The 17063-nt window shown below is 38.6% G+C and overlaps 1 protein-coding gene across 1 annotated transcript in view; it reads left to right on the top strand.

The window, feature by feature from the left end:
- lrp1bb (low density lipoprotein receptor-related protein 1Bb) overlaps window positions 1–17063 on the top strand; it is a 292776-nt gene that overhangs the window by 72689 nt on the left and 203024 nt on the right. The window contains exon 2 of the mRNA XM_080497951.1: window positions 13275–13397. Within this exon, the coding sequence (XP_080354077.1) occupies window positions 13275–13397 (123 nt within the window). The remainder of the gene's footprint in view (window positions 1–13274; window positions 13398–17063) is intronic.

The following is a 17063-nucleotide window of genomic DNA, read 5'->3' as shown; positions in this document are numbered from 1 at the left end:
TACATTTCAGATTCAGTCTCCCCCTTGGAGACAAGAGCATTACTTGAGCATTTGGTGAAACGGTGGGTAGTTATGATGAGAACCGCAATACGCAACACTAGATAGACATGTTTCATTGTTTTCTGGGTATAAATGGTAAGTCATTAAATAACAAACGTTTGAAAAAGCTAATGAGTAGTCATAGGTCATGATCAAAACCAGAATTATTGTTGCATTCTCCTTTCCTTCTACAAGTGCAGACATATGAGTCTATAAAACAAATCACATTAAATATCTGGAGGGGAAAAATACCGTTCTTTTCGTCCCACAGCTTTGGAAAGGAATTGAGATATTTTCTCTTTTGGAAAGTATTAATGGAGCCAGATTAGTCTTTGCTTGGGGCTGAGATGTGAAGGGCACTCTGTTCTCAGCTTTGTTTAGCAAGTAATATGTATTTCTTATCATTTCCTTCTTCTCATTAGCTTCGGGACCTGCGGCGGATGCTCGCTGCACAGTACACCCACTAATGCACACAATGGCAAGTCTATACATTATTGATGAACTTATATGTCTGCTGCATGGTGTAAACCAGACTGTCATTTTAATTTACATGTAGGTAATCCTTTATTCAAAGTGCGCATTAACTATGCACCATAAAAATATAAACACATCTGTAAAAGTCTCCTCAGTTTGAAGTATTTATTTATAAGGTACCTTTATTTGTATAGAATATTCGAGGAACAAGGCAATTCGAAGTGCTTTATATTCACAAATATGAGCAGCTTGGCAAAGCAAAGAGAAATATTAAAAGATATGCAAATTCAATGGAAGCAGTTTATTTTACTGGATTTAATGCAGGGTCACGGGAATAAACTGCATGTAAAGGACACACTTGTTTATTTTGTCTTAAAAACAATGATGAAGAATAGATATATTTTCTTTCAGTTACACTTACTTTTTGATGGACTTATTACATTGTTTATGTGTTTAAACAGTTTCGTTAATATGATGAACTGGAGATCATTGATTACAGTTGGAAAATTATTGCAGTTTGGGTTAAGACCAGTATGTGACTTCCAAGGTGCTAAAACTACATAGTGTGCTCTGTGTAACCTCTCCTTTGTTCCGGCTGGCAAAAGTTGAAATACAGTTTGTGCAAGAAATAAAAATTCAAGTAATATCAATTAGCTTTTACTGGTTGTATTTTCAGAATGTGTTGCTATTAAAAACTCCTGTTGAGAGTCAGCAGCTCTGTTTTTCCAACCCAGTATGAGAAGCCATCAAAACACATTGCAATCGTGTTGAAGTAAAAACAAAACCCTATTTAGGAGTGATACGTTATGATGAAGGACTTCATTGTACTCTCCATATTGTTATGATATTTTGTTAGTTTAAAATGTGTAAAAGCAGTAACTTAACTACATTAATATTTATGTTGTTAATTATTTATACAGTTAAAAACTGGTTACAGTTACAACTAGAAAGATAAATGACCTATCAATCATGGCTTTTCTATTACTTCTTTGAATTGTATTTGTTGTTATTGTGTCATTCCTATTAGTCAAGGTATGTGAGTTATGCCATTATAACTTAGTTCAGGTAGTTATGTTACATTGTGAGATTGTAAAAGTGAGGAATTGTCTGAATTGATGCAATCTCGAAGGAGAAAAAGAGATAAATGTGTTTTTGTCCTACATTCTTCATGCAAGTAATTTTTCTCAATCTGAAAAAAAACATTATTGTGATTGATTTGTTATGGCGAGCCCAGTTGTGTGGAGTACCGTGGATTGCATTGATTCTCCAGTTGAAAACCTAAGATAAGAACCCATAGTACAGGTAACCTTAATAAAGAAAACACACACACACACACACACACACACACACACACACACACACACACACACACACACACACACACACACACACACACACACACACACACACACACACACACACACACACACACACACACAGACAGTCATTAATCTTAACCTTCTATTTTCTCTCTGACAAATTACATTACAAATTTCTAAAAACTGCAATTTTCTTTTTTTTTTTATTCACTTGATTTTTTTTCTGGAGGAAAAAAAATATGTTTGTTCTATGTTCAAAACAGTATTGTTTATGTTATCATATGTTGTTGCAAGCTGCTCACTCCAACCTTAACTCACTTATCTGGATGTTTATTGTATCTTAAGTCTCCATCAGTTAATAATAGTATATTACATCCGTCAAGGATATGTGATCTGTGGTGTGGTTTTCTGAGTTTATTTAGGTTTCATGTTGTGTAGGGTTGAGCTTCCTCCTCAAACTCTCGTTTGACCTCGCCCTCACGTCGTCCTCTGTCCGAGCTGCATGCAGCTCCGTAATTGTTGTCATCTGTGTTCGTCTCTCATGCCTGAGTGTTTGCTCCAGCCTTGTCTTGTGTTCCTCACAAGAGTTGGAAACAAGCAATTCAGTCTGGCCAGATGTTACCTGATAGTGTCGGTGCATGTTCAGATCAAAATCAACTTTTTTTTACAAATGTTTTAATATTTCCACCTTGTGAAACTGATTTACTGAGGTTAAGCTATTCTTATTTTGCACAGGTTGTGTATGCTGCAAATGTGGGTAATCTCGGTTATCTGGACTGTCGGCTCTGATTAATTAAGCAGGCCTTTATCAGTGATGTTCTTTTTTCAACAGTCTTGTTTTAAATGAATTGTCTTCTTTAAACTCCACAGTTTTAAATTAGGCGATTTGTTTTACGGTAGAGTTACGTGCTTAAGCAGTGTGCCTTAAAATAATTATGAGGAAATGTGTTGGGTCAGTCAGCCAAAGCCATTCATCATAGCTACAGACCATAATTGTTCAAAATAAGCACTAATATCACCAAACTTGGACTTGTATTGAGACACTGCAAGCTATTTGGCACTTTCAATATGTTTCCAGAGGCAGTTTCACAAATAATCTACATGTGACAATTGATTCACTCCCTATGGCATTTTGCACATTTAATGTGCTCATAAACTGCAGCCACTATAATTTTACACATCCTTCAATGCAGTCTAAGTAAGAGTAGAGACAGCAGAAGCTATTCAATGTGTTAATTCTAATTATAACTTACCTGCCACCTCTTTATTTTCATATTTTATGGAGGTGGACAAAAGGATTTGGATAATTTTTCTCGAGCAACTAACACTCAGTATATGTGTTAACAAGAAGATGATGAAAAATGGGATGCACTTGTATGAGGAAATTAGATATTTAATGGCCCATTTTAGTAGTAACTTGCGGCACAGCATGGCTGAATCACCTTATCTATACCCGAAAGTCATACTGCTGTCATGTGTGCTGTATGTATCTCTCTCTCTATATATATATATATATATATTTTTTTTTTTTTTAAGTGAAGGAGTGTTAAAAGTTAGACCAGCCGCAGTTTGAATAAAATATAATATTATGTTATAGTGTGACTACAGTTAATGAGTGAGTATGTAGTAATATTGCTGTGTTGTTATTGGTCAATTCCGAATTCCTATTGAAATGTTGTTCATTCAGGAATTGTCAGAGCACTGTGGCTGTGGTAAAATAAATCCAGTAACAACTTTTTTTTCCAGTTACTTTTTATAAACTACACCTATGTATATGCCACATTACTGATGAGGAACTTTCAGGACATCATTCTGATTGGTACAAGTGAGTATATGGATCATTTTTAGTGCTTTCAAAACTGTGTGTGTGTAAATGACACAGATTTACAGATTCAGTTGGATGAGGCTAATATTGAAAGCGCTCATTCACTCAAATGTCTCTGGGTGACAATAGAGCAACAGATATGCTGAAAAGGACACATCAAACACATACAAAGTGAACTGTCAAAGAGAATTTCTGTGTCTTGGTCATAAATCTCTTCTATTACAAAATTCATATTTTTTTTTGTCATATCTTATTTCTATTTTTGTGCAGAGGTCAGTAATTATATAGCAATAGATTTATTCTGCATTTTACATGAGAAAGCAATGAAGATCACTAATGGAGCTGGTATATAGGAATCACATAAATCCATTATTCATGCTGTCAATAAAAAGATCTCCTACCCGAAAATATTGAAAGGTATTCACTGAAAGAGAAGAGGGTTATAATATAAGGTGGGACTTTAACTTCAACAAATACAATACTTTTAATATTCCAGTTTTTGGTGTGAAACTGGGATAGAGTGACTATATTACTAAAGGTATGTGCCAACATGAAATCATTAATTGAGGTATAATGTGATTTTCAAAAAGGACATGACTAAATAATGTGTTGTTTTGAGATTATGGGGAATGAGTATTGCACACTGGGTGTATATGTGTAAACAAATATAGGTGGATATATGTATCTTCACTCCATGCTAATTCATATCTTGTGTGTGACATCAACCAACAATGCAATGTGTCTGCTTCATATCCCAGGTTAAACAGTCCTGCCGCCATCATGGCTCATAAGGTTGGTTTGTGTGGTGAGTTGCATTGAAGGAGACATGTTTCCTTGTTTCTAATGGGATGGAGCAAATCAGATCAGCTGTGCAACTTTGCAGAATTCACTGAGTGGTAAAGTGGAAAACCTTAAATAAAGGGCAAGTCCATCTTAATCACATGCTTTTTTGGTCCAGTGGCAAGCAATGAGACTGAAATGTCACATTAGCAATGCCAAGTGGTCTATTTCACCATATAGATGGTTGAACCAATAGAGCTATTGATCATTTTTATTTTTGTAATATTTTATTTTATATTATGTTTATTGTTTATTATCTTTACTTAAATGATTCTGTGATTTCAAATAATTAGACACAACAGTATTTAATGAGTAATGTATTGTCTTCTATACTCAAAGTCAAGGCTAACCTGGTGAGTGTCTAAGGGACAATTATTGTTTTTAAAAGGTGAAAAGTTTTTCTTCTGTGCAGCTGGCAATCACCCGTGAAAATGATCAGCCATCAGCCTTAATGAAAATGTCAGACTCATCCATTCATTCATATTGGGGTTTATAGTCACTTGATTACTGCTGAGACTCCAACAAATTCAGTATTTATATTATATTATGATCAACTGTGATCAGGGGGAAATACAAATCTCTATTTTGTGCTTTACTTTGTCTTTCCTGATAATGGCAATGATATGCAGGCACATTCCCTTCAGAAGGGCCACGGCAATAGGAAAAAACTTGTCAAAGAGACTCAATTCAATTCAATTTCATTTATATAGGGCCATATACAACCTGATCATCTCAAGGCACTTAAAAAAAAATAAAAAACCCACATCAATTCCACATGAGCAAGCAATAGGCAATGCTGGAAAGGAAAAACCTCCCTTTTAGCATAAAGAAGCGGTTGCAAAACAGGCTCAGAGGTGGCGGCTTTCAACAGTTCTGGTTGGGTATCGAGAGAGAAAAGGATTGTGGGGAAGGATTCAAACTCTTGTTTGGGTAGGGTTTTTATTCATAATGCTAGTAAGTAAATGGGAGGATGAGAGGATTATTAATTTAAAACAAACTTCTGAACAAATTCGAATACATGTCAAATTGATTTCACTCATACAGTGCTTTTTCACCACATAAGCACTCTTGAAAGTGCTTTACACTATTAATAGAATATGGAAGAGTTTAAATAAAAGTTGTAATAATATCTTGTGAAACACATCAGAGCCCACCACAAACCACAAATTACTCCTGGGTGCAATGCAATTCAAAGCGGTATAAAGGTCAAGGAACTGGTGTAGTCTGCATTGTGTGGTCACAGAGCAGTCCACTTGACAAGATGAGTCAACTACAAAATCCTACAAATTCAATTGGCATTAATTCATCTATATATGAATATAATCACAAAAGCATGAAACAATAAAAGTAAAGTCATGAACAAAATCTCATACATCAGAAAACGGCAACTAAAGGTGGGGGGCATTGTTTATTCTGGCCAAAACAGGTAATTTCAAACAAACAAAATTTTATGTAATTATGATATGAAAAAGTACAAATGAAGATATTTCTTTTGACACCATTGGACAAGAATAAATGACCCTGTTTTTAACTTTGAGATATTTGATCTTATTCTTGTAATGAGGTATTTCCAGGTTCCAGTGTGGGCATGGATTTGGTAGGTAACAGACAGTTCACCCGGTGTCAGCAGTGGCACAGTATGGGCTGTAACGCCATAACAGCTTTCACTCTACTCCGATAATACTGTTTAATCTGGAGGCTACACCCAAGGCACTGACATGCCCCACAGACTCGGTGGAAACCTTGACTGGCACTTCACCCCTCAGCGATGACAAAAACCCTGTCTGCTTAAGCAGCTATTACTCCACCTGATTGGTAATCATGACATGGAGTGAGGCATAAATCCCTCAGACTGCAGTTGGTTAAGATAGAGGTCTTTGAAGGAACACAGTGATTAGATGACCTTGAATGGGGTAGGAAAGAGGGCCAGGCACGGGGAGGCTCAGGGGGTGCTGTACTTTTCTATTATTGGCGGTATAATGACATACTCTCATGCAAATGAAATTCATGTACGTAGGCTACACTCCACTTTGTGCACAGTCCAGAGCCCTCAAAAAATAAGCGGAATGATTTTCCAAAGAAATGCATGTTTCCATTCACCTCAACAGTCTCATCATTTTCATGTATTGTACGTTTTATTTGCACAAACCAAGAAGCCGGAGGTCTGTTGTATTTGTCCGAACCCTCGCCCCGAGAAGCAGGTTTGCCGCATTATTTTCTCCTCAGTCAAGAGCAGTTTGAAGGAGAGCTGCCCACACACTTGAGGCTCGCAAACTCCTAAATTAGCACACCTTCAAGGGGTGTCAGCATTGCATTTGCATTGCATGCACCCTGAACAGGGACAACGAAAACTACTCCACTTGGTGACATTCTCACGATAGGGTGTTGCCTATTGTGAATATGCCGTTTCTTTGGAATAAAAACTCCAATATGACATTCTCACACATTGTAGCTCCTGATTGGTGATTATTAAAAAAAATGTGTCAATTCAACTATAGTATCATTGATTTATTTCAAGATTAATAGTCAATTTGTTTTCAAAATTGAAGATATACACATGATAGGGGTAGACTTATAGTGTGAAACTGCAGTAATTATATTTGGCTTGTAATTGGCTAGTATATTTGGCTGACATGTAAACTTTCAAAACGGTTTTAGGTAGGTTAATTATTTATATTGACAGACAAATGTAGTGTTTTTTCTACCACTAAGATCTTTAGTGTCTGAGACACTAAAGATTAGTCGTATTTATAGCTCCCCATTTGGACCGAGAACAGCACTCCGGAAAGTGCAGTATATCCATCATGGTTTGCCCTATGGTTCCTTTTAAATCTATGGATGCACATTAGTTTTGATGTCATATACTGTATACCAAGCAGCAAGCAAGGCACTGTCAGTCAGAAGTGGTTACACGCTGTTCTTCACAACAGCAAGGTGAAAAGCAGCCAGCAGGGTAAACAAGGTGGATTTAAGAGGTATGAAAGAAGAATCAAAACGACAGTCATAACAGAGAACGTGGCTCTTCAAACACACATAAATTCAGTGCAGTACACACCTTAAATCACACAATGTTGCAGTGTTGTCAAGATGTGCATTGATCGCACTTGGAAATTGTCTGTTTGTATTATCATGCAGGTGCGGTCAAACTGTAATTTTTGACCACATTAGGGAAAGATGCAAAGGGAACCACAACTAGAGTAAAAAGTGAATGATTTTATAAAATATATTTTTTAATGATCAAAGTCAGTAACCTAGCACTCTGAGATAAAAACTACCTCTGATACAATGCCGGGGACTATTGTCAGTGATGTAGACAAATTTAAGATATCCAGTGATAACCACAGGATGTGTGATGCCACTCTCTCCTTTGGAAATCTCATACATTAGTCATTATCATTGTTGTTCACATGGTTTAAACTTGATAAATTTGCTTTGGCACAATTCTAGGACACTTGACTCAATGTCTTGGCCCAAAACTATAAAATGCATCAGTTTGCTTCTATTGCGTCCCTACCTTGCAATCACTTGTCAGTTGTTCTGATCATAACATATTGCAGTCCTTCATTTGTATAGATTCACATCAATTGTTACCAAGTCCAGCATTATTTAATTTGTTCTTCCTTGTCTGCTTCCCATGATTAGTAGCAATATTTCAATTGCCAAAGAAGTTGCAGCACACATCTCTCTCCCCTTGATATTCCCCACTCTGCAGTTAGTGTATCATCACCCGAGGATGAGAAGGCGGCTTTCATCTGTGAGCAAATATTTGTGCCAGTAGGCAATGAACCAATTAGAATTGCAGGTTCCAAACACCACATTCCTGTATTTAGTTCACCTGGTACGAAAGAAAACCAGCAGGCCCGTGAATAAAGGCAAAAAAAAAAAAAAAAAGGAATGCTTTTATTTATAGCCACCAGTGATAATGACTGTAAGGTACTCACTCCTGGTGCTTATGTGCCCAACCATGCTGTTTCTGAGAATTGATACCAAATAATGAATCTGTGATTCAGTAAGGAAAAAAAAGAAAGGAAAGACAACCAAGTATATAATGAGAATGACTTTTTTTTTATCACTGATTATACACTTGTAGATTAAAACCCATCATCAGGAAAATTAAAAATCTGCCATACTTTTAATAACATGGTTGACATGAACAATACTGATGGTCACAATCATTATTCTTACTCGTGCAATTTTTATGTCATGCTATATGTAACTAAATTGTCATAAATTTGCAAACATCAAACGCACTCATATGATGTTCACAAAATTCTTGTAATATAGTCATTTCTTTGTGACTGTAATGTACTGTAATACATTCCCTTGCATGTAGAATGAAAGGGTATTAAAGAGCACACAGCTTAAGATCAGTCTCATGAATCATTCATTGTTTACTGGTGCAGGGATTTATGCCAAGGAGCAGTAGGCCATTCTACGATTGTCTTCTGAAACTTTTCATATGGTGCTCCCTTTTCATAATTTGTTGACATGCCCCTGCTGTTGTTGAGAAAATAAAAGTGACCTCGCTCCGTGGTGAAGGTCAGGCAGTATCTAATGAAGGCTCCAAAGCCTCACAGCATTGATTTCTTACCCGTTTCATGGCTGGAATGCAGAGCTGTTCAGCATTGCCATGGGGGGATGGCCTCAGGTACAAGTCGGTGTTTCCTGAAGCCAGTTATGTTATCTCACTCTAAACACATTCATTTCTCTTAGTACATTTCTTTCTTTCTCTGGCATCCACAAATTTTTAAAGCGCAGATCCCAATGTTGTCTTGGGTTAGTGGATCCTAGTAAATGTTTGCCAAAAGTAAAGTCTACCTTCTTACACGATGAGATATTAGACTGCCGCACATATTACTGTGGGCATCCATTCAGAAGTGTCGCAAGCGCCCACCAGAGAGCAGAGTCACGGTACTCTCGTGTTGATATGCTTATCAGACTTGACGTGAATGGCATTTAAGTCTAAATAGCACACGGCATACGTCGCTTCTAGAGAAACGCCTGCAATAAAGATTCATTATGCAGGTGTGAGGCGTCATTGGGATGCATCACACTGCACTGAATCTTTTGGCAGATTAAAGATATGAAGATTAAAGGAGAGGCCGCATTATACTGTTGTTATTCTTAATAACCTGCTTAGTTTGGCTCATAGCCCTGTGCTCATCCATAATGCATATGACCTGCAGCTGGCCAGGACGTTAAGTCTGCTCTGACAGTGTGAGGGAGTTTAAAATCACTAATCTATGAGCATGTATGCGTAAGTGGGCTTCTAATGTGTGTGTGTGTGTGCGTGTCTGACGTGCAAAAAGTGCATTTGAGTTTCTGCACCTCCGCAATCAGCATCACATGTATACACACTGCTTAGACCAAAATAATTATGCCTTTATACACAAGTGTTTTGAGTCCAAAGGGAGTAGACTTCACTGAACATCTAATGTACTTCACAGCATCACGTGCTTCAGGTTTCGGATAATAAATACTCACCATGCCTCTAAGCAGTGGTAATGGTTTGAGCTTTTTATTTCAGTTTTTTACCAAACCTAATGATGCAGAACCGTTAAACTACGTTTGTTTGTGCTTGTATGATTCCACATGGTTGAAAAAAGCAAACCGCAATTTCCTCCTCTCTCCACCACTGTTCGGTTGGTGACCTTGAGCACCCTGAATGCAACATGGATGTAATGGACTATAACCACCCCGTCAACATCCTGCTTCCTACAAAGCACAGTGGAAGTTGGATGAGCTACAAATAGCCTCCTTAAGAAGCAGCTTCTTGACTAAAGAATATTCGCAGACATGCTTTTTTTTTCTTTTTAGCTGTGCAGCTGAGCTGATGTTTAATGCTGTGCACTCCACCGTTGCTGTTATAACACAAGCTTTGTTTGAAAAAGCCCATAACTTGACATACCCAGTGAAACCATATTTTGAACTGATGCACTTTGGGGCTGTCTATGTTTTGTAGCTTACTTTATTGCGTGTAATACTGGTTAAGCTTTAATGTAAGTCAGAATTTAATACGGCTGAGAAAATATGGCAATGGATGCTATACATTGCTGGATGATGACATTTGTTGTGCCGTTACATTATATCAGGCGGTTTGAGTAACTGGCTCAAGACTGAAATTTCTATCTCATTTCAACAACCCCCTCACCCCTTACCCCCCCTGCCCAAAAAAAAAAAAAAAAAAAAAAAGAAGAAAGAAATCAAATCATAATAGATGCTTTAATAACTGCTGGCTGGTCTTGCAGGTTTGCAAACCACATTCCCTGTCTCCCGGCATCCAAGTAACTCTTTGTTCCCCTGAAAATCTGGCACATTTTAGAGGTTTGGTGGCTTTAATGAGCCACGCTGTTGTGCCAGTGGTGGCTGTTGGATGTTAGGGATGAAGCTCATGATAATGTGCCCGGCTCAGTGCCACCACGTGTTTCCCACTGTTACGGTAATGGCAACAGTTTTTTTTTTTTTTATTTCACTCTCACGAACAGCGGCTATTGCCTCTTTTTGTTTGCAAGTCCCTGCCATCACGACTGCTTTGATGTTGGTGTAGAATTTCCCCCAAAATATATACTATCACGCTGTGTACTGTACAACACCTTGATGTATTTTTCTCATGCAAATATGTTGCAGTTTGCAAGAACAACAAAAGAACAATGCAGGACTTACGTTCGTTCCATTGTGTATTTGTCCCATGTTGTTTCCCGGCAACAGCTGTGGGATGTGCAGCCCGTCAAGGAGGACCTGTTTGGAAAAGTGGGAAGTGAAGATGAATTGACATAAGAGGTCATTTGCTTTGCTCATATTCAGGCTCTTGGCTTTGAAGACGGAGCGGCATGAAGGGAGGTAGAACATCAGTAGATAACTGGGCTGCTCTAAGGTCCAGGGACAGTTTCTTTCAGGGCTTCCCTCACTTGCTGAGGACTTGGCCCTCCTGTCACAATCCTCTACTTTTCAATGGTAATCAATTCCGCTTTAAAGGCGTAGGAGACATCCCTTCGGAAACCTCTGCAAACTGAGCATACCTTTGCCAACTTCAAGCGCAGTATATGCTCATTGACACCTTGCCGTGGAAATGTAGTCCATATACTTGGCTTACATAAAGTCCATTCTTTCTAAACATTCCCGAGTGACATGGCTGAAGGTTTCTCGGTTTATTGAAAAAATCTTCGTATTTTTTGGCTTCAAAATAAATGTTAAACACTACTGGCTCGTTATCTGTCCATGCATTTTCTTTCTCACTTTACTCAACTTTGGTTCAGCAATTGTAGCCACGCCATGGGCAAAATGAACTTGGGACAGGTCCCTTACACATGAAAGACAATGCCACACATTCAACCCCATGGGAAATTTAGAGTCACAAATCCACTCCAAATGAATATACTTTAGGACTTTGGGTTGAAACCAGACTACCCGGAGAAAATTCACACACACTCAGGAATATAACTCCCCACAGAAAAGCCCCGAAGTGAATCAAACTAATGTTATTCTTTTTTTAATGTGAGAGTGCTAATTACTACATCACCATGTGAGGAAGATGTGGTTCAAAATACATTTTATTACAGAGTTGCCATATTTACATTGTCTGGTGAATAAGAGTGCATGCAGAATCTTTTTTTTTTTTTTCTTCTTCAACAGGTTTGATAGCTTTAGTGTGTGGTTTGTGGATGGGGGGGAGGGTCCTCTCGTTGAAACATGGAAAAAATACTTTGGATATTTCAAAAGACCTTCATTTAAATTGTAAGTTTTACGATACATTGCATCAGTGGAAATGGAAGAGGCAGGATGGATGAGATGTTTGACCTTTCCAGATTTGTCTCTGGGTAGTGAATTTGCTGGAGGGTGCCGGGGCAGGGAGCAGCGGTGCGTTGAATTATCTCTCCCACTGTTCAAACGCTGCAGACTTGATCTCCCACTTGCTCCACTCCCACCACTAATGGGTAGGGAACACACCGAGAAAGAAAAGGATGGAGATAGAGCGGGAGGGAGGAGTGGGGGAGTTATAGCCGTTCTGATTGTCTGTGGGTAAAGCTTTGAAACAAATTACCGTTTTCGCTCTGCGCTGAGGAGAAGGAGCAGTGTGGGTCACATTGTGGTGTCAAATCTTTAGCAAAAAGCTTGTGTCACTCGGCGATGTGATGGAGCTGAGTGTGTGACAGCTACCGGTAGGAAACATGTCAACTGTTTGATGGATGCCTGCTGTATTGAAAGGCTATGATGACTTTTTAGTTGACTGGGCGTTCACTGAACTCCCTCCCCCATTCTATCATCAAGTGAAAGCACAACACCAAGGAGGCAAAAAGATAAGAACAAATTTGCCAAAATGCTTTGTAACAGTTTTCCAACTGGCGAAGGACGTTGTGTCTTTTCAGAGGAGAGGAGCTGTCAGTTTCACAATGCCTGCACAACTCCTTTTCTATTAAAAAGTGTGGCCTCTGCTCTGATAAAAAATTGTGGGTTTGCAAAAGATAATCAACAGAAGGCTGTCCTTTAGTCAGTGGCATGTCAGCTAAAAATGTACATACTGTACAGAGCTGCAGCTCTCTCTCCCACAGCGTCTTGCATTGACGATGATTTTGCTAACAATGCTTCTCCCACCAGAGCCATTTTCTGCTTATTTCCAAGAAACTTTTTCACTTTTTCTCCACTCACACCTCCATATAAGAGCATCAAGTACATGTCTTTGTTTTCTTGATGAAACATGTGTTGTGTCTGCACTGTACCATCACCTCATGCAACATCTTCTCTCTCTCCTTCTCCACCGCTTCCCTCATGACATCCAGATGCCATCTTGTGTGACGTAGGAGAGTTTCACTGTCACGACCAGAAAACCTGCATCCCCGAGGCCTGGGTCTGTGATGGTGGGCCCGATTGCCCTGACGACTCAGATGAAACCCATCACCTTTGTAAGTCTCTCATGCCATCCATTCCTCTCCAAATGCCAAACTCTCACATGACATTCTGCCATCTTGCCTCGTTTGACCGCGAGTCTCACCTCGGGTGTACGCCAGCTCGTACTAACATGCGGTTAGTGATATCCCACAAGAAAGACAACTTCTTTGGATCAAAGATTCATTCTTTCAGACATCGGAAGTTTGAGAAGTCTGTGGTTTTCTTTGTCAAAAAAAGAAAAAAACCACCACTGTAGCCACTTTGAAGATGTAAAATTCTCTCACATCTTGTTTGTAGCTTCCTTGAAAGCAGGCAACAAACAGAGCGACATCTTTCACAGTACTTTGGTTAAACTATGACTTGAGTGATACTTGGCATCCACTGGTCTGTGAGTGTGTGCTGTAGGGAATGATGGGCACTGTGGATCATGCTGATAGAAATCAGAGAATTTTAAAACTATAGGGAAGAAGCAATGAGCTTGTAGACTTGTATAGGTGAGGGTTACGCCTTGGCTTTATGACAAATTGGTGTCAATTATGCCTTCACCTCTGCTCCAATTGTCTGGAGCTGCAATCGGCCTCCCAAAAGATGAAAATACAGCTTATAAATATCCATCTATAGATTTACTACTTTTTTACCAAAACTGGAATGAGTCTTGTATTTATGAAATTTAAGAACTTAAATTGAGAAACTGTTCAATTTTGTCCGTTTTTTGCTCTTTCTTGCTTTTTTTTGTTGGTTTAGCCCTGTAAGTATCAAACATACAGCTAAATCAGCAGTTATCAGCACTACAGTACCGAGTTGAGGGTTGGGGGCTGGGGTTCGTAACCAGGTCGGTTCACTTAAGGCGCAGTTAAAAACAAAAAAACAAAACACTACGTAAATAACAAATAAATAACTGATGAAATGAAATGATCCATAATCCATATTCTGGGACTTTCAAATCAAATACCCTGTCAAGTGATACTTTTGTGTAGAATAGTTGTTGTTTTTTTCTGTTGTTTGTTTTAAGTATAACATTTTTCACTATGAACTGCAATATAAACGCGTACATATCTGAAAACAACAGGGAGTCACTAAAAATAGGCATGTCGCTCTGGAGACTCAGTTTGCCGACATCTGCTATAAATGCACCGGACTGAAATCAGAATATTTTGGGGAACAAACCACAATTATCCACTTTTGTGTCACAGTTGTGTGGAATGCCAGATCCTACAGAGAATACCAAAAACAACAAACCTTCTGGAAATATCCAGGAAACAATACCTACTACCCTTTACTCATCAGATTGTTTCCTGCAGCTTCACAGCTTGAAAAAGTATGAATTTTAATGGGTGCTTTGTCCTTCGGAAGCATGCAGAAGTTGCTTCACTTTGAAACACAGGGTGACACGTGTTTCTCTACAATGCTGTGACACTCTTTGGATTTCATCACTCATCTGACACATCTAATCATGTGGCACCAGCAGCAGAGAGCATGGCAGATACTCCATCATGCTTCACTGTAGGTAGGGCATTTTATTTGTAATGGGCTTCATTATGGCATCCGCATTCTGATACATTGCACTCCCAAAGAGCTGTACTTTGGTTATATATAGAACAGTATGGTGAAAGGGCTGTGACTTATGTAACATATAAACAATAGTTTTTCCTTAAGTGGTAATAAAGTGTTCTGCACATGGAGCGAGCTGAAAGTGCCAGAATAGGTTGTTCAGCATTTAAGCTCCATAGATGTTTTGCTTGGTGCTTTTTCCACAAACCACCCCAGCATTTGCAGACTTGGTCCTCTGAGAGTCCTCTTTGGGTTACACACTGAAAGCTTTTGAACAGTTATGCAAGGAGATTAATGAACTTGGAGGCCCCAGATTTCAGGACTTCTGACTCTTTTGTCTTTAGCATTTTGAAAAGATGAAACCAATCGCTATGTGAAACATTAATCATTAGTTAATCAAATGTGTGAAAGGATCTGCATCCAGAAAGCATTTCACACTTTGTCTTGTATTTGACTATGAGGTTGCAGTATTTGTTTCTATTACTTTTGAATGTTTACTCCGTCTAGATGTAAAAGTGAAGGAAGCCAGTTATTTTGACAAGAAATGTGTGTGTGATTGTGAAGTTTGTCCTGCATATGTTAGCCTGAGATGGACTGGACCACATCTTTCTCGTTGTTTACTGGTGCAGGCTACAATTTTTTCTAGATAACTGCTGTGTGAAGAAAATGTTACGGCTGCTTTTAGACGGAAATAACCTCAGGTGTCTACGGATTGCAAGTATACCATATTATCCACAAGCACATTGTTTGCTGGGTTGTTTATCTTTAGTGCCAAACAGTGTATCTTTTATATTATAATACGGGCGACACTGCATTGAATTATAATGCATCTGCCTGGAGAGTGGAGAGTATATGACATTGTCTTGCTTCAGATCTGAGGATTATTAACAATCTGACTTCAGAACAGTCAAGCACAATCTTATATTTTAGCAGGCACACATTGCTTTGGGAGTGCCTTATTACCCTGTTGTGAGTAAACATGTAGTAAATGTGCACTTTTCAGGGGAAAAAAATTGATTTATACTTTCAACCGCTTTCATGTAAACTTTCATTCGCCCTTCACATCAGAATTGGGTATGGTGTTTAATATTATTATTTACACACTTCTGAGTCATACATTGTTTTAACATTTTGAAGCAGAGCAGTAATTATAACTTATTATGAGCCGGATTTGCCTTTCTAAATCACAATGAGTTTGTCAACTTAATCCCATCCTGCGCAGAAAAAAAAGGCAACAAATCCTGATAATCACAATTCCGCCCATGTTCCCCATCAGAGTGAGCTATTGGCTATAATTAGGACTTTATAGTTTTGGCAGTGACATCTGTGCATGAATTGTCCGCAGTGCGCAATAATTATTAATCCTAAAATCCTGTTGCGCAGGATGTCATCCATCAAACCAGCTACACGTGGTCGGCTATGCCTGGTGCAGTAAGAGACACTTTTGTCAAAACCGGTATAATTACACACACCAGCTGTTAGCATGTTACCAGGTGCCTGTGCGTTCTCTGATGTTGCAAAACAGCGGTGGTCCGTTGACTGAATTCCTTTGACTTTTACTGGTTGACATAAAGTAGCATCTTATCCAGGAAGTAAAGAAATAAGATTGAAGAATAGATTGTCTCTTGTCCAGACTATTAAATCAGAATTACACATTTTGCCACGTAATGCTGTTTCTTTGCAGGGAGATTATTTTGTTGATAAAGTGAGCCGCTGTAGGTTTTGCTCGTCGCTACATATATCAGTCTACCTTTAATATCTTGTACTTGGCTCGTTGCCTTTTTCTCTCTTGTTATTCTACACGCATCACATCTTGTGTGCCAGATTAATTCCCATGAAAGACTGTGTAGGAGTACTTAGAGGAGCAAGCACTCTTTTTAAAGGGGCATGCCACGTGGACTTTTTTTTTATTTACTGTTTGTTTGCTACAAGGATTCAACTCAACCTGTGAAAACAATCTGAAAATGTCCTCTCTGGAGAGACTGTTCAAACTTTTCAAAAGGAAAATACTCGACTTTGGCTAGAGTTACACTTTTAAGCAGAAACTCTGTGTTGTGAACTGGAAATATGAGGTTTAAAAGAAGAGGGCACTTCAGAAGCAGGGAAGGTCAAAGATCCAAACCATCATG

This window comes from Blennius ocellaris (assembly GCF_963422515.1).
Source record: "Blennius ocellaris genome assembly, chromosome: 6".
Taxonomy (NCBI): Eukaryota; Metazoa; Chordata; class Actinopteri; order Blenniiformes; family Blenniidae; genus Blennius; species Blennius ocellaris.
This window is presented reverse-complemented; position numbering and strand designations above follow the sequence as displayed.